The sequence below is a fragment of the Jaculus jaculus genome, chromosome 2 (genome assembly GCF_020740685.1).
Source record: "Jaculus jaculus isolate mJacJac1 chromosome 2, mJacJac1.mat.Y.cur, whole genome shotgun sequence".
NCBI classification, from domain to species: Eukaryota; Metazoa; Chordata; class Mammalia; order Rodentia; family Dipodidae; genus Jaculus; species Jaculus jaculus.
This window is the reverse complement of record NC_059103.1, coordinates 23,398,173-23,417,095: the sequence shown is the minus strand read 5'-3', so window position 1 is coordinate 23,417,095 and position 18,923 is coordinate 23,398,173. Positions and strand designations below refer to the sequence as shown.

General features: G+C 44.9%; 1 protein-coding gene across 2 annotated transcripts in view; it reads left to right on the top strand.

The window, feature by feature from the left end:
• Myom1 (myomesin 1) overlaps nt 1-17,825 on the top strand; it is a 167,507-nt gene extending 149,682 nt beyond the window's left edge. For both annotated transcript variants that reach the window (XM_004662649.2, XM_004662648.2), the window contains 5 exons: nt 6,876-7,039; nt 10,419-10,455; nt 10,699-10,721; nt 13,484-13,539; nt 17,124-17,825. In XM_004662649.2, coding sequence (XP_004662706.2) covers nt 6,876-7,039; nt 10,419-10,455; nt 10,699-10,721; nt 13,484-13,539; nt 17,124-17,417 — 574 coding nt within the window. In that variant the 3' untranslated portion in view covers nt 17,418-17,825. The remainder of the gene's footprint in view (nt 1-6,875; nt 7,040-10,418; nt 10,456-10,698; nt 10,722-13,483; nt 13,540-17,123) is intronic.
• Nucleotides 17,826-18,923: the final 1,098 nt, after the last annotated feature.

Here is an 18,923-nt window from a genome sequence, read left to right as displayed (position 1 = left end):
GGTCCTGCGTATGCCTCAGGAAGCTGCAAGTAGCAATATTGATATTGTACCCTCAACAGCCACTTACAATGTCTTGGGTACTGCTACAAGCCTAGATATGTATACACACATACACACATGTACAAACACATATGTGTGTATTCATATTTACACCTCTATGCAGTGTGTGTGTATTCATGTTTATACCTCTAAGCAGTGTGTGTGTGTGTGTTTGTACTTACACCTCTATGTAGTATGTGTGTTCATACTTATACCTCTATGCAGTGTGTGTGTATTCATGTTTACATCTCTATGCAGTATTTGTGTATTCATACTTACACCCCTATGTAGTGTGTGTGTGTGTGTGTGTGTGTGTGTATTCACATTTATACCTCTATGCGGTAGTTATCCTCAGTTTTTAGCTGAGGAAGCTTGAGGTCCTGGAGGTAGCTTAACAAAGATCATATGGCCAAAAGGTGGGCTGAGGATTGTTCCCAGGCAGACTTGCACCAGAGCCAGTTCATTGTAGCACACACACTTTCAAATTGCATGAAAAGTCTAAAATGAGGAGAAAGAGAGAGAGAGAGAGAGAGAGGTTGGTCAGTGGGTTTTAAGTTATCGATTATAGCAAGAAGTAGTTGCAGGCTAACCGTACAGTAGGGTTACTGTAGATAACAATAATATAGTCTATATTTCGGAAGGCTGGAGAGATGGCTTAACAGTAAAGGCACTTGCCTGCAAAGCCAAAGAACCCAGGTTCAATTCCCTAGGACTAGTGTAAGCCAGATGCACAAGGTAACACATGCATCTAGAGTTCATTTGCACTGGGCAGAGGCCCTGATACACCCATTCTCTCTCTCTTTCTCTCTCTCTCTCTCTCAAATAAATAAATAAAAATAAAAAATTTTAAAAGCTACAGGAGAGGATTTTTAAATGTACCAGGAATCTTGGGGTTCCTTGCCAATACACCAATTTATACCAATGAGCCAATAAGTTTGGGGTATCCTGGATCCTTGTCTTAGGAATTTTAAGAATTAAAATCCACAGATCAGATGGTAAGGTTTAGAGAGACTTGATTGCATTGAAGAGAAGGAAATAGAAGAAAGGTGTGAGAGCTCCTGCCATGTGGAACGTAGGAGGGGTACAGAACACCGGTGGAAGCAGGCCCTCCCCTCCCCCCATCACCCAAGCCCAGCAGGGCTGGGAGAAAGGGGGCTCACCAGAGCAGAGACCTGGCCGTTCAGGCCTCAGGAAAGATGAACAGCCAGGTGGTGCCCACGTGGCAAGCATCTGTTCTGTTTATAACCTTACTGTGATGGGCTTTATTCTCAGGCTCCGATGAGTCTGAGGAGAGCTGATCGGCCTGGCCTGAGGGGGGCTGGCTCAGAAAGAAGTCAGCACGTGTGAGGGCTCAGGGGTGAGAGAGAGCTGACCGGTCTGAGAGGAGAGAGCTGACTGGATGGCTGGATCTGGATGCTGAGCTCTGGTTATGCTGAAGCAGGCAGGTGGTGTGACATCTCCTGACTAGCTGCTTGAAAATAAAATTACCTAATTCCCCCTCATAAAGAAATATATGACTGGAGCCAGGCGTGGTGGCGCACGCCTTTAATCCTAGCACTCAGGAGGCAGAGGTAGGTGGATTGCTGTGAGTTCAAGGCCACCCTGAGACTCCATAGTGAATTCCAGGTCAGCTTTGACTAGAGCGAGACCCTACCTCAAAAAAAAAAAAAAAAAAAATCCCAAAGAAATATATGACTGGAGATTGCCCCGTGGTTAAAGGCAGCTTACCATCAGATTTGATTCCCCAGTACCCACATAAAGCCAGATGCACAAAGTGGTGCGTGACTATAGAATTCATTTGCAGGGACAAGAGGCCTTTGCATGCCCATTCATTCTCTCTCTCTCTTTCCCTCTCTTGCTCTCAAATAAATAAATAAATATGCAAAAAAAACATAAATGTTTGAGAAGATAAATGTTTAATATTATTTAAATATTATATTTACATATAGTCCAAGTGAACTAATTTTGGGGGCCAAGGTGGTACATTACTGTAATCTTAGCACTCAGGAGGCTGAGGCAGGGGGATTGAAAGTTTGAGGCCAACTTGGGCTATATAGTGAGATCTTGTTTCAAAGTAAAACAAAAAAAAAAAAAAAGATGCTCATATTATCTTAGTAACATGTTAAATTTTTTTTGTTTGTTTTTTGTTTTTCGAAGTAGGGTCTCACTCTAGCTCAGGCTGACCTGGAATTCACTATATAGTCTCAGGGTGGCCTTGAACATCATGGCGATCCTCCTACCTCTGCCTCCTGAGTGCTGGGATAACATGTTAAATTTTGATGTATTGCTTCAAATTAATTTCAAAAACAGTCTAGGGCTAGGGGTATAACAGTGGAAGATCACTTGCCCGGCAAACACAAGGCTGTGAGTTCAAAGCCTAGCACCACTTTAGAAAAGAAGGAGAAAGAAAGAAACAAGGAGCCCCACAAAGCGGTCACTTAGGCTTTCTTTCAAATGGCTGAACGCTTGTGTAGAATAGGGTTTTATTATCAAGACTAAGCCTGAGTTCTAAAAAATGAAAAGTGGTAAAATTCCAGCATGGAATGCTTGGGGTTTCATTCCTTTGTTCTGTTTCTTTCAGAACACATTTCAGGGAAAGAATTATAAGTTAAAATAGATCAAATTCTAGGAAATTCCTCTGAGACATCTAGGACATTGTAATATATCAGTCTGAACAATGGAGGAAGTTAAAATAGTTGAACCATCAATCAAAAAGTTACATCTGGGCTGGAGAGATGGCTTAGCAGTTAAGCGCTTACCTGTGAAGCCTAAGGACCCCAGTTTAAGGTTCAATTCCCCAGGACCCACGTTAGCCAGATGCACAAGGGGGCGCACGCGTCTGGAGCTCCTTTGTGGTGGCTGGAGGCCCTGGCGCACTCATTCTCTCTCTCTTTCTCTCTATCTACCTCTTTCTCTCTATGTCACTCTCAAATAAATAAAATAAACAAAAAAAAAAAGTTACAACTTAGATGGGTGTGGTGGTACATGCCTTGAATCTCAGCACTTGAGAGGCAGAGATAGGAGGATTGCCATGAGTTTGGGTCCACCTAGGCAAGAATGAGACCCTGCCTCAAAAAAAGTCAACAACAACAACAAAAATGTTACATCTTGGGGCGGGAAGGATGCCTTAGTGGTTAATGAAGCCTAAGGGCCTAGGTTCGATTCCCCAGTACCCACATAAACCAGATGCATAAAGTGGTGCATGCCTTTGAAGTTTGTTTGCAGTGGCTGGAGGTCCTGGTATGTCCATTCTCTTTATCTGCCTCTTCCTCCCTCTCTGTTTTGCTCTCCCCAAATAAATAAACAAAATATTTTAAAAAAAATTTAAAAAAAAAAACATGTCTCTTCTAGCCGGGAGTGGTAGTGCATGCCTTTAATCCCAGCACTTGGGAGACAGAGGTAGGAGAATTGCCATGAGTTCAAGGCCACACTGAGACTATATAGACAATTCCAAGTCAGCCTGGACTAAAGCAAAACATTACCTCAAAAAAAAAAAAAAATAGTGAGCCACATGTGTGGCTCACACCTTTAATCCCAGCACTTGGGAGGCACAGGTAGGAGAATTGCCATGAGTTCAAGGTCACCCTGAGACTACATAGTTCCAGGTCACCTGGGCTAGAGTGAGACCCTACCTTGAAAATAAAATAAAATAAAAGTGGGCTGGAGGGAGGGCTTAGCAGTTAAGGCATTTGCCTGCAAAGCCAAAGGACCCAGGTTCAATTCCTCAAGACCCACATTAGCCAGATACACAAGGGGGCACATGCGTCTGGAGTATGTTTGCAGTGGCTGAAGGCCTTGGTATGCCCATTCTCTCTCTCTTCCTTTCTCTCTCCCTCTTTCTCTGTCAGATAAATAAATAAAAATAATAAATAAAGTTACATCTTTTCTAAAAGAACTATTTGTTCAAAAATGAGAATATTAAAAATATGGCTTTTTGTTTGTTTGGTTTGAGGCAAGCCTAACAGACTGGCCTTTTTTTTTTTTTTTTTTTAAGGTGAGAGAGAGAAAGAGAATTGGTGTGCCATGGCCTCTAGCCACTGCATTCGAACTCCAGACATGTGTGCTGCCTTGTGCGCATGTGTGACCATGCACACTTACCTCACTTGGTGCATCTGGTTTTCATGGGTCCTGGAGAGTTGAACATGGGTCCTTGGGCTTCACAGGCATGTGCCTTAACCACTAAGCCATCTCTCCAGTCTTGAAAATATGTTTTAAGGAAGTTACTGTTAAGACTAGCGAGGCATAAACATCCTACGTGATTTGGTCTTGTCAGGTTTATGTTTCTTACATATGTATGTTCCTGTGAACACTCAGGGACTTGAGAGCTGTCTTAGCTTTCTTTTGAAGATATTTGCCTCTTATCTTCCTTGACTGTGATCTTAGGCAAGTCATCCAATTCTATGAATTTCATTTTTTTTCTCCCATATAAAATAAACAGGGCTGGAGAAATGGCTCAGCAGTTAAAGGTACTTGCTTGCAAAGCCTGATGGCTTAGGTTCAATTCCCAAGTAACTCACATAAAGCCAGATGCACAAAGTGGTATATGTGTCTGGCATTCATTTGCAGTTGCAGGAGGCCCTGACATGCCCATTCTCCCTCTCTCTCCTTCTCTTTCTCAAATAAACAAATATGAAACTCAAAAGCAATAATGCTCATTCTATCTGAAGTCTTTAATATTCCATAAGGTACCGTTCTGCATGTAACTACAGATTAGCGACCTCAAAGTTCATCATTGCAAAGCAGAGAATGGTCTTCCCATTTGATTTGCTGAGAAATATCCATGCCTCAGGTCAAAACCTATGAGATACAGATGGAGTATTTACCTCATATTATATGACATTTAAATTTAATATCTTTTAAAATATATGAATAAATAGTCTTCAAAATGTAGTGTTATAGCCAGGCGCCATGGCACATGCCTTTAATCCCAGTACTTGGGAGGTGGAGGTAGGAGGATTGCCATGAGTTCGAGGCCAGCCTGAGACTACATAGTGAATTCCAGGTCAGCCTGGACCAGGAACCTACCTCACAAAAAAAAAAAAAAAAAAAGAAGAAGCATTATAAGAAAATAATAATATTTATTTGAACGCTGAAGCAAAAATTTGTTTTGTGTATTTGTCTATCATTAAAAGTTTATTTCAAGATGGGTATGGAGGGCATGCCTTTAGTCCCAGCACTTGGGATGATGAGGTAAAAGGATCACTGTGAGTTCAAGGTCAGCCTTGGGTTACAGAGTGAGTTCCAAGTCAGTCTGGGCTAGAATGAGACCCTGCCTCAAAAAAAAAAAAAAAAAAGCAAGCAACAAAAAAGTCTATTCCAGCCATAAACATTGTACAATACATGCATGTTTTTAGAAAATATATTTGTGATATCTTATTAAACAGTAGTAAGAATTCATACATATTACCCATAATTTTATTAGCCATGATATGAATATTTGAAATACTTTCTTTGAGTCTTTTCTCTATATATCATTGTAAGTATATATAATAAAGTGTTTCTGCACACTGATTTTTTTTCTTATTTCCTTCTACATTTTTTAAAAATATTTTTTGTTTGTTTATTTTTATTTATTTGAGAGTTACAGACAGGAGAGAAGGCAGGAGAAAAAGAGAGAGAGAGAATGGGCACGCCAGGGTTTCCAGCCATTGTAAAAGAACTCCAAACACACGCACCCCCTTGTGCATCTGGCTAACATGGGTCCTGGGGAATCGAGCCTTGAACCAGGGTCCTTAGGCTTCACAGGCAAGCACTTAACTGCTGAGCCATCTCTCCAGCCCTGATTTTTGTTTTTTGAGGTATGGTCTCACTCTAGCCCAGGCTGACCTATAATTCACTATGTCATCTCAGGGTGGCCTTGAACTCATGGCGATCCTCTTACCTCTACCTCCTGAGTGCTGAGTCTCCTGCTCTTAAACTCCATGAAGACTTTGTAAAAATGGAAGGAATGCTGGGTGTGGTGGCGCACACCTTTAATCCCAACACTTGGGAGGCAGAGGTAGGAGGATCACCCTGAGTCCGAGGCCACCCTGAGATGACATAGTTAATTCCAGGTCAGTCTGGGCTAGAATGAGACCCTACTTCGAAAAAACAAAACAAACAAAAAGAGCAGGAGACCAACTGCTCCTCCCTTATTTTACCACCCCAGCAGCGTCTCCAGGCAGTCAGATCATCACAACTTCAAGGACTCTGCTTCCTTCTACTCCGTCATGGGGAATACAATGTGCGGGTCTGTTTGCAACCTACTATGGAATACTGAGAAACTCAGAGCCAGGGTCAGAACACGTGCTCCATTCATCTTGGCAGCCAGTCTGCTGTTTATTCACTCTTGGCTCGACTTCCAAGCTCATATTTACATATGTTTTAAGTAGCTTCGTAGCAACATATGTCAGTAGATGTCAGGCACAGATAGTTTCCATGTGCGTTCTTGACAAGCTTATACAATCCAGTTAAACTATGGATCACATGCATTAAGTGTGCAGCAGGAATGGTATGCAGTCTGGCCTTTGACCTGTAGGGATTTCCTTGGGACTATAAATAAACTCATGCAAAACCAAAGATAATTAATACCATCCATACGTATTGGCCTTAAAATCTGCCGTGGGCCCCAGACCACAGTAGAGAATTAAGTAAATGTTCAGGCTGTCACTCCCAGGCCTTGGAATCCAAGCACCCTGCTTCAGGGCACATATTTCTCTAAAGCAGAATAACATATCCAGGTCCCATGTGTTTTGAAAGCCTATAAAAGTTTATGGCAAGACCTTTAATAAGAGGCAGAGGACCGAGTAGCTCTGCATGAAAGCAAAGAGTGACAATGGCTTCTTTGATTTTAACAGTGGGACTGGTATTAAGTACACAGACAGAGTTAAGAGCGGGGTCACCGGGGAGCAGATCTGGCTACAAATCAACGAACCCACTCCGAATGACAAAGGGAAATACGTCATGGAGCTGTTTGACGGCCAGACTGGACACCAAAAGACAGTGGATCTTTCTGGACAAGGTAAACCGTACCCTGTAGGTTCAAACTTACTGTAGAATGGAGGCGTGAGTGTGGTTATTAGACTGGTGATGTTAAAAGAGTTTGATGTTAGCGATCTCAATGAACATTTCTCAGTTTTACTTTCAGGATCTCATTGGCTTGTATGAGCAACTCAGACAGTGTAGCGCTTACCTTCTCATTGCTGGGACAAACACCCGACCAAAAACAGTATATGGAAGGAAAGGGTTTATTTCAGCTTAAGGTCTCAGGAGGGAAGTTTCATCGTGGTGGGGAAAGCATGGCACGAGTTCTCACGGGGGTGTCACGTCTTGTCACAGCACCAGGAAGGAAGTAGTCTGAGTGAACTAGTTATACCCAGGGGGACGGGACTAACAAGCCTCAAGGTTCCACCCAGCTGACATTTCCTCCAGCAAGGCCCTACCTCCCAAAGGCTCCACACCTTTCCCAAATTGCCGCCAGCTGGAGACCAAGTATTCAAAACACATGACGCTATGGAGGACATTTCATTCAAAACCCCCTAAGCAGCATCCCACTTCCTAAACACAAAGGTGCTCCATGGTGTGACACAATGGGGTTTCTTAAGGTAGTGAACAGGAACAAGGAAACAGCATAAGACAAAAGGTAAATTGGGGGCCTGTAGAGATGGCGCAGTGGCTAAGGCACTTGCCTGCAGAGCCTAATGACCCAAGTTCGATTCCCCAGCACCCATGTAATGTCAGATGCACAAAATGGCGCATGCATCTGGAGTCCATTTGCAGCAGCTGGAGGCCCTGGCATGCCCCTTCTCTCTGTCTCTTTCTCTCTGCTTGCAAATAATTTTTTAAAAATTCAAAAAGAAAAAGCAAATTGGTTCAAATCAGATTTCTTCTGATTGCTCCATGTGAATCCCATGGTTTGAAAACTGGCCTTTTTTGTTGTTGTTAGAGGCAGATAGAGAGAGAGAATGGGCACTCCAGGGTCTCCAGTCACTGCAAACAAACTCCAGATGCATGCGCCACCTTGCGCATGCAGCTTACATGGGTCCTGGGGAATCGAGCCTCAAACCAGGGTCCTTAGGCTTCACAGGCAAGCGCTTAATCGCTAAGCCATCCCTCCAGCCCTTGAAAACTGACCTGTTTCTAAGTTCAGTTTGATACTATGACACCTAACATGAGTGGCCCCATTCTGGATAGGTCTAGCTTGTTGGGGCCTGGTGCAGGAGCCAGTCTAAGCCACTGGCCTCCCACGTGTTTTATTAACAGTGACTTTGGCAAGGTAGTCTTAATCCGTGCTGGTGACAGAAGCAAGAATGTAGTGCGTAGACCACCAGTGAAAGATCAACAGGAGACAGGAACATGGGGGGCTCTTGCAAGAAGACGGTTACACAGAGATCAGCTTGAGTCTTATTGCTGCTTTTAGAACAGTGCCAAGTGTTCACATATGGTGATGAAATAGGAACAAAGTCATTTGAGTCCAAGAAGCCAGCTGCCTTGGTTGGAAAGTCTGAAGATGAAATGTGACTGAAAGGGACTCATTGGCCTATCAAGTCTACACAGAGCGCAGGGTGTAGGGCAGAGGGGAAGAATCCTATACTCTAAGGCTGGTTCAACCTGAATCCAAGTTAAAAAGGAAAAATAAGGCCTGACAACTTGAAGCATGGATTTGCACTTATTATCCCCATATATAAAAGAGGGGTGGAATTAGAGTTATCTAAGTATTTTCTAGACTTAAAATGTGACTCTCAAGTCACAGAGGATCTGAAAGATGAAGTGAGAAGGATTGGGAGAGAAGGATGATTTTTGTGTGATGGTCAGTCAGAGTGGCTTGCTCTATAGGCCAGGAGGAAAAATTATATTTGGACACTAGAGTTCTTATCTTCTCATCTCATTTGCCTTTTGTCTCAGCTCCATCATGACGTAAGAAATGTTGATTCACCAGGTGTGGTGGCACACATCTAAAATTCTGACACTTAGGAGTCGGGCGTGGTGGCGCACGCCTTTAATCCCAGTACTTGGGAGGCAGAGGTGGGAAAATCACGAGTTCGAGGCCACCCTGACACTCCATAGTGAGTTCCAGGTCAGCCTGGGCTAGAGTGAGACCCTTCCTTGAAAAAGGAAAAGAAAAAATTCTGACACTTGAGAGGTAGAGGCGGGAGGATCACAAGTTCAGGGCCAGCCTCAGCAACACAGCAAGCCTAAGGCCAACCTGGGATACATGAGACTGTCTCAAGGAAAAAAGAAGAGGAAGGAGGAAGGGAAAGGAGAGGGAGAGAGAAGGATTAAATTGAGAGACGAAAAGAAAAAGAAAAGAGGGCTGGAGAGATGGCTTAGCGGTTAAGCGCTTGCCTGTGAAGCCTAAGGACCCCGGTTCGAGGCTCGGTTCCCCAGGTCCTACGTTAGCCAGATGCACAAAGGGGCGCACGCGTCTGGAGTTCGTTTGCAGAGGCTGGAAGCCCTGGCGCGCCCATTCTCTCTCTCTCCCTCTGTCTGTCTTTCTCTCTGTGTCTGTCGTTCTCAAATAAATAAACAAAAAAAAAAATTAAAAAAAAAAAAAAAAGAAAAAGAAAAGAAAAGAGCAGGGCATGGGGCACATGCCTTTCATCCCAGCACTTGGGAGACTGAGGTAGGAGAAATGCTATGAGTTTGAGGCCACCTTGGGCTACAGAGTAAGTTCCTGGTGAGCCTAAGTTAGAGTGAGACCCTGTGTCAAACAGAACCAAAAAGAAAGAGAGGAGGGAGGGAGGGAGGGAGGGAGGGAGGGAGGGAGGGAGGGAGGGAGGGAAGAAATAATTGTTTCAGCAAGAGGGAGGAGGGCAGTCGAGGGGGGGCAAATATGACAAGTGCAATGATAACTACACATGAAAATGTCATAATGGAACCCATTATTTTGTATGCTAACAAAAAGAATCAAAAGAGAAAAGACATACTGCTTTAGGCCGATCTTGGCACTCACTCTGAGAGCCATAACTCACTGTTCTGTTTTGCTTAAATAGATCAGAAAACCTGAGATAAAGACATTTGGACTGTTTAACTAGGAACCCTTCAAGGATAATTTAATAAAAAGAAGCTTTTTTGATGTTCTGGATGTTTAGTACGCAACCAGCTTTTCTTTGAAACAGACTTTTAGCCCCATTTTTTTTTTCCCTTGGGTGGACCTGATCGCTGGCTTTTGGCTAAAAGGGTTGAAGGTCTCTTCTGGTTGAAACAAAAGCTTCTAAAATCTACAACTTTTATTTTTTCTGCTTGTCTTACTGAGTGCATTAAGCTGTAGTGTGAACACACGGGCAGTTTTATTCCAAGTGGGTTTTCTTGGGTCTGGAGAGAACACAGTGGGCTGCCTTGTCAGAGTGAATCGGTCCCCAGGAGCTGGCATTGCTGAATTTTTCTTCTTTCTCTTAAAGCATACGATGAGGCCTTTGCGGAATTCCAGAGATTAAAGTAAGTTCCCTTTCCCGGCAAATGCCACTTCTGTGCAGTCACGTGCTGGGACCTTGTTTCCACTTGCCTATCTGAGTATCAGAAGGGGTGTTTGTTGTAGCAAGGGCAAGAAAAGCCGCATCTGGCACTGTTAGCTGGGCCCCCAACCTGTCTCAGGAGAAGTAAAATGCAGCCAAGGTTAGCCACATCAATGCCTCGCTAATGTACAACTTTTCTCTGTGTCTTTGTTTGCCTCCACCACAGACAAGCTGCCATTGCGGAGAAAAGTAAGTAACCCTCTTCCTGCTTCCCCAGGGGCAGATCCAAAGTCCAGTTCCGGTTTCCCATAAACCTACAGATGAAAGAGAGTGAACGTGCACTTCTTTTCTTTTCCATCTTTCTTTCCGAAACTGTGGTTGTTCCGCGTGCTTTCACTGAGTATCGTAAGAATGTCTGTAGAAAAGAAGGATGCAGGTTATGACATTATAGCATAGTGTCACACAGCTATTAAATGAGCTTACCGCGCAGACATCCTGAGACATCTCTTAGGTGGATATCACACAATCATCGTTAGTCACTTGCAAGTACAATGTGACAGGAGAAAAAAAAAATAGATAGATGGATGGATGAAAAGAAATGTTAAGAAATTGTCACTTTGACATCAGTAAATCATTGTAACTTGTCCCCCAACAAAGATTGATCTCTCCCGAGACCCCCCCCCCATAAATTAAAAGTGGCCCAGTGAGACCTTTGTTACCGTCACTGAACTTGACATGAAGCAGCCAAGTGTGTGTACTCAGAAATAGAAACCGGCCTCCCTGCAACCTTCCTGTTAGAACCTTGTTTCAAAACAGAGGCTTTTAGAAGAACTGCAGCAGTCCTGCAGAATCCCAGACTCTTGAATCCATGCGATTAATTCCGTTTCATTCTCAGCGTGGGAGGTGGGATTATAAATCTGTGACGGGCTGACACTGTAGCAGCCATCCTGAGCTGACACGAGAGGAGACCAGGAGGAGCGGGAAGAGAAGTCGCCCCTCGCTTCCGTAGCTCGAGGCCCTCCTGCACGGAAGGTTTCACTTCTCTCTCAGCCTCTCTCCCCTTCCCATGAGTTCCCGGCTCCGGCCCTGTACTTGTGAGGCTGTGAAGAGCCAGGGATGCGGATGTTTGATGGTATCAAGGCAGTGCTAAGGAGCATATCTTCTCTGATACAGAGAATGCCCGCCCTCCATGATGCAAAAACACACCCCTGAGCAGTTTCCTCCCTCTCCCAGGCCTTAACCTCCCCTGTGGACAAGAAAAGTGAACTCCAGGTCACATACTTACTAAAGATGAGAGGCATCTTAGGGTTGGCTGGCCCTGAGGTTTGACTCTGCTGTAAGCCATGGAATTTATTTCAAACCAAGTGTGCCGCATAGAGCAAAGCCCACAAAGCAGCAAAGTTGAACTGTTCTTTGCTTCTAATTGTTTTTATTTCTCTATGAGAGAAAGAGACCGAGTGAGAGAGAGAGAGAATTGACATGCCAGGGCCTCCAGGCACTGCAGTCGAACTCCAGATGCATGTGCTACCCTGTGTGCATGTGCAACCTTGCATGCTTGCATCACGTTGTATGTCTGGCTTATGTGGGATCTGGAGAGTCAAACATGGGTCCTTAGGCTTCACAGGCAGGCGCCTTAACCACTGAGCCATCTCTCCAGCCCCTGAACTATTATTCTTAATGGATGTTGAGACAGGGCTTGACTCCCCAGCCCACATCCCCTTCCCACCTCTTTTCAGGCCCCCAAGGTAACCCCACCCATGCTGTGGAGCAAGTTTGAAAATTTAATGTCCACAGATGTTATGCAAACTCACCTCTCTCCCATCCATTCTACAACCAGAAACTGAGGCCCACCCAGAAAGGTGATTGGTGGGTGACACAGTAAGTCACATAGGGAACCAGATGTGGGGACAGGCTTACACGAGTAGTGTAATGGAATCTACATAGAAATTACAAACCCAAGGATCAAGAGTCACAAGTTAGGGCTTGGGAGGTGGTTCAGTGGTTAAAGGCAGTTACATACAAAGCCTGACAGCCTGGGTTCACAAAAAGCCAGGACCCATGTAAAGTCAGTTGTACAAGGTTGTGCCTGCGTCTGAGTTTGTCTGTAGTAGCAAGAGGCCCTGGTGTATTCATTCTCCCTCCCTCCCTCCCTCTCTCTCTCTCTCTCTCTATTATATATACATATATGTGTATGTATATGTAATCTTTCTCCTCTGACAAATAAATTTAAATATATATTGAAAGAGTCACAACGTAACTTAAGGGGGCTAGGATAGCTTGAAGTCGGCCTTAAAATGCAACACTGATAGCCACTGTGTTACTGCCTAAGAAGATGCCTTACAGAAGAGCTCCTACCCCAGGGGCTCCAGTACTTGCACCCACAACATTGACAAGGGCACCAGCCCTAATTTCAGCACCTTTCCCATACCTTGTCCTCTCACCTTTATACTTAGCCATAAACAGAGGCCTGCACAGTCCTGTCAAAAACCCACTAGGAGATTTAAAAAAAAAAAAAAAAAAAAGGGAACTTTCTAGGGAAGGCCTCAGAGAAAACCTACATCTGTAAGAGCCTCCAGAGCTCCCCACACATGGCCCTCCCATTGGGCAACCACTGTGCATAGGGAAACACACGAAGGGGCCGTGCTGGGCTTGGAGCCTGTCCATTAAGATTTGTTCTGCCTCCTTGGGCTTCAACCTGCTAAACTGCACACGATCCAGGGCTGAAAATAGCCGTGCAAATTACAGTGTGTCTCTCTGTGACAAAGTAATCCCGAGCTGGTATGTTAGTTACAGCTACAGGCACCTGCCTGCATACAACAAGTGAGTCTAGAAGGATTAAAGTTCAAATTCACAGGGCCATTTCCTTATCTTACACAATGAGAACAGCGAGAAATAGCTGTCGAGAGAGTGAAAACTAAAAACCCGGGAGGTTTGTGCCGTAGGGTGGGGTTCAAACACAGTCGCGGGCCCTCATCCGTGCAGTCATTAACCAGAAATGCCCTTGCTTGCAGATCGTGCCCGGGTGGTGGGCGGTCTCCCAGATGTTGTCACCATCCAGGAGGGCAAGGTGAGTATGGAGTGCTTCTGCCCCGGTTACCTCACTAAGAACAGGTTCCAGTACCCCAGAAGGTGGCCCTTCTTTTAAGATGCACGTATCCCAGCATCTCTGTCTTATTTCACGGCTGCTCTGTTTGACCAGAATAGCTGAATACTGTTTAAAATGCAGCATTCCTAGGGCGGGGGGAGGTGGTTCAATGGATGAAGCACTTGTCCGCTATTCTGGGCGCCTGGGTTCAGATCCTCAGTAGAAGCTGGAAGCTGTGGCAGGCTTCTGTAATTCCACTGAGCCTATAGTTAGAAAGGAGGTGATTTCAGGAGAACTTCCCCAAAGCTCACTGAGTAAGAAACCACTAGAGACCCTGCCTCAAGCAGGGTAGATGAGGACTCACCTGAAATCTGTCCTCTGACCTCCACGCATACATGCACATACCCACACAGCAAATGGACATAAATAAAATATTCTTTTGGGGGGGGCCTCGTTGAGGTAGGGTCTCACTCTAGTCCAGGCTGACCTGGAATTCACTATGTAGTCTCAGGGTGGCCTCGAACTCATGGCGATCCTCCTACCTCTGCCTCCCGAGTGCTGGGATTGAAGGCATGCATCACCACGCCTGACTAATAAAATATTCTTAGGAATGCAGCATAAGGGACTGTAGCTAAGGACCTGGGTTTGATTCTCTAGGACCCATATAACGCCAGATGCACAAGGCAGCGCATGCATCTGGAGTTCATTTGCCATGGCTGGAGGCCCTGGTGCACCCATTTTCTCTCTACCTGTCGCTTTCTCTCTCTCAAATAAATAAAATAAATATTTTTTAAAAAGAATGCAGCACTGCCTGGCGTGGTGGCGCACGGCTTTAATCCCAGCACTTGGGAGGCAGAGGTAGGAGGATCACTGTGAGTACAAGGCCACCCTGAGACTACAGAGTTAATTCCAGGTCAGCCTGGACCAGAGTGAGACCCTACCTGGAAAAACCAAAAAAAAAAAAAAAAGAATGCAGCATAATTATTGATGTTTTGCCAGACGAGATCAGGATACAAGTTTGTCTGATGAGTAGATATATACTTTCTCTGTAGTTACTGTGTAAAAGCACAGGAAACCATTTAGTTATTTGAAAGTGGATATGAACCATTCCCTCACAGTCTAACAAATGGAAGAAAGCAATGACCTCCAGCACGCACTGGGGAGGGGACTAGATATTAAGTGCCTCACATTTACAGCTCTGTGGGTTTCTATTGGTTCTCTTTCTGTTGAAAACTGACATTTCTATGTTTGATTTTGTTTTATTATTTATTTATTTATTTTTTGAGGTAGGGTCTTGCTCTAGCCCAGACTGACCTGGAATTCACTCTGTAGTCTCAGGGTGGCCTCGAACTCATGGTGATCTTCCTGCCTCTGCCTGTGCCACCATATCCCGGCTCCATAATAATCTCCCTGACAGGCACTGAGCCTAATTTCTGACCTGTATTCATTTTCTTCATTCTTGTCATTAAAAAAAAAAAAAAAATGTTGTACTGAAGAGCCGGCCTCACAGTTAAGGTACTTGCTTGCAAAGCCAAAGGACCCTGGTTCAATTCCTCAGGACCCATGCCAGCCAGATGCACAAGGTGACCCATGTCTGGAGATCATTTGCAGTGGCTGGAGGCCCTGGTGTGCCCGTATTCTCTCTCTCTCTCTCTGTCCCTGTCTCTTTCTCTGTCCCTCTCAAATAAATAAATAAAATTTTGTAGCAGGGCATGATGGTGCACACCTTTAATCCTAGCACTTAGGAGGGAGAGGTAGGAGGGTCACCATGAGTTCGAGGCCACCCTGAGATTACATAGTGAATTCCAGGTCAGCCTGGGCTAGAGTAAGACCCTACCTAAATAAAACAAAAGTAAATAAATAAAATTAAAATTAAAAAGGAACTTTATGGGTCTGGGGAGATAGCATAGCATATAAAGATGCTTGCTTGTAAACCCTGCTGGCCTGGGTTCAGATCCTCAGCCACTCATACAAAGCCCAACAGGTTATTTGTTTCCAGAGGCAAGAGACTATGGTGTGCCCATATACACATATGTGTGCCAATTAAAAAAAAAGTTTATTGCACCACTCAGCAGGAGGCTCTCGAGAGTTCAAGGTCAACCTGGGCTACATAACGAGACCGTGTTTCGAATAATGTAATGAAATGTTTAACATGCTGTTCACAAGCATAGAGATGTGTAGTGGAACATAGCCTTTTTGCACCTCAGAGAGCAGTGAAGGCTATGATGGCGGAGGGTAGAATTCTGGGGGAAAAGCAAGGCATATCACAGTACTTTAGTGACATGTAGAGTCTCTGACTGCATTTCTTTAATGGCAGGAAATACGATCACAGTTGACTTTTAAGTTCCATCGTGGTAGGGCTATTTTTATTCCTAAGTTCTCTTTTCTCCTTTCCTAACTTCATATATCAGTGTTGATGTGCCAGCTTTGGTACTATATAGTTGTTTTATAAAATACTACCCTGGGGAAAACTGGCGAAAGGATATAGAAGATCTCTCTAGCACTTTTTACAGCCTCATGTCAAGCTATAGTTTTCTAAGTTTTTTTCAACAAAAGAATCAGGTAAAGTAAATTGTAAGTCTACATATCAACCCCTTAGAAAGGAGAGGGTTTGGAGTGTTTTATTCAGGGTGCATTTCAGCAGAGTGTGCTTCTGCAGCAGCAGATTGAATGGGGCCTAGGGAACACAAGACCTGAAGAAGGCCGAGAATGTGAAAATGAGTTACATTATCTGGAGCAGCTGTTCCCATGCACTGCTGGGCTCCGTGACACGAATGAGAAGCAGAAGTGGGCAGGTGGTGGTTGTGACAGTGAGCAGATTTCTCTACCAGTCAGCCCAAAGCGCCACATTAGAGCAAAAGGCATCTGAGTGATTATAAAGGAGAAAGTGGAGAAGGGTGGGGGTGTGGAATAAAACCTCAAGTATTTTGACAGTCAGGCATCCCAGAAACTCCATAGCCCTGGCCCTAATGAGATGAACTCATTAGGGCTGGAGCAATTGCTTAGTGGTTAAGGTGCTTGTCTGCAAAGCCGAAGGACACCAATTTGGTTCCCCAGGACCCATGCAAGCCAGATGCACAAGGTGGCGGGCCCATTCTCTCTCTTTTATTTATTTATTTATTTAACAGAGAAAGAAGGAGAGACAGAGAGAGAGAGAATGGGTGCTCCAGGGCCTCCAGCCACTGCAGATGCACTCCAGATGCGTGCGCCCCCTTGTGCATCTGGCTAATGTGGGTCCTGGGGAATCGAACCTGGGTCCCCATGGCTTTGGAGGCAAACGCCTTAGCGGCTAAGCCATCCCTCCAGCCCTCTCTTTCTCCCTTTCACTCTCTGTCAAATAAATAAACAATTTAAAAAAAAACAACAGATGTACTCATGTGCTATTTCAGATTGTAACTCACACAGGGGCAGACATACACAGGAAGACTTTAACCTCCAGCCTGGCAGGTTGATGCTAATCTTTTCACATAATCAGGTTAAACCATCATCAGGCAGCCATCAAGTCTCATGAAGATGGATCATGCTAACTGACTCACCACTTTTGTTCCTATACTCACCTTTTGCAGGCGCTTAACCTCACGTGCAACGTGTGGGGTGACCCGACCCCGGAGGTGTCCTGGCTAAAGAACGAGAAGGCCCTGGACTCCGACGACCACTGCAGCCTCAAGTTCGAGGCCGGGAAGATTGCGTACTTCACCATCATGGGCGTGAGCGCTGCAGATTCGGGCAAGTACGGGCTGGTGGTGAAGAACAAATACGGCTCCGAGACCAGCGACTTCACCGTCAGCGTGTTCATCCCCGAGGAGGAGGCCCGGAAGGGCGCAGCGGAGCCCCAGAAGGGCAACCACAAGTCCAAGTGAGCCGAGAGCGCCCCGAGCTGCGGGGAGACCCCAAGAGCAGCTGAACCGAAGCCTGTCTATCTATATATATATGCAGCACGAACCAGGGACACTTTGTTTTTCTTTATCTACAGTTCATAGACTACAAATGTTAGGAAATGGTTTCAAGGAAAGGGCCAGAAAAGTGTTGGTGGGATGTTGGATGATGGTCAGAGAGCAGAAGAACGTGTTGTGGGACAAGAGTCTGGAGTGGGTGAGGTCTTACCAGGAAAGCCTCCTGTACCGTGTCTGCATTTGGCCTCCTATCTAAATGGAGACGAGCTGTGAAGGCCACCTGCGTGGTGACCATAGTGACGTGCGTTTCTGGTGGCAGTCTGGCGATGTGGCACCTCTCTTGTGTGAATAAACAGTCTCCCATGCTTCCTCTTCCTCCTCGAGTCTCTCTTGTCCAAACTGTGTCGCTGCTCAGTCGGGGCCTCTGGACGGCTTCCTGGCCGCTGCTGTAGGAAATCTTATGCAGAAAACACTGCCTCCAGAACAGGGTCCTGTAAGTGATCTGCACCTCAAGTCACATTGATATTTCTGTTTAAAAATGACCAATTTATTTTTTATTTATTTAATTTTTATTTCAGACACACACACACACAGAGTAAGAGAGAGAGAGAGAGAGAGAGAGAGAGAGAGAGAGAGAGAGAGAGGGAGAGAGAAAATGGGCATGCCAGGGCCACTGCAAACGAACTCCAGACACATTGACCACCTTGCGCATCTGGCTTATGTGGGAGCTGGAGAATCGAACCTAGGTCCTTTGGCTTCGTAGGCAAGTGCCTTAACTGCTAAGCCATCCCTGCAGCCCTCTTTTTTTTAAATTTTTAAAAAATGTTTTATTTGGGCTGGACCAAAGCCAAAGGACCCAGGTTCAATTCCTCAGTACCCACAGCCAGATGCATAAAGTGGTGCATGCATCTGGAGTTTGTTTGCAATGGATAGAGGCCTTGGCATGCCCATTCTCTCTCCCGATCTATCTACCTCTTTATCTCTAATTTATTTATTTGAAATATTTATCTAATTAACTTATTTGAAAGAAAGGGAAAAACGGGCAGACATAGAGAGTGAGTATTGGCACGTCAGGATCTACAACCACTGCAAACAAACTCAAGACATATGTGCCACTTTGTGCATCTGATTTTTCATGAGTACTGGGGAATTGAACCCACACAATCAGACTTTGCAAATAAGCACCTTTAACCATTGTGCCATCTCCCCAGTCCCTCTTTAAAAAAATTATTTAGTTACTTATTTAGTTATTTATTTATTTGCAGGCAGAGAGAGAGAATGGGCATACCAGGGCCTCTTGCAGCTGCAAATGAACTCCAGATACATGCACCTGCACCACTTTGTACATCTGGCTAAATTTATGTGGTTACCGGGGAGCCACAGGCTGTCAGGTTTCGCAACCAAGTACCTTTATCCACTGAGCCATCTCTCCAGAACCCCCACATTGATCCTAGAGTCCGTCATCAAGATAGC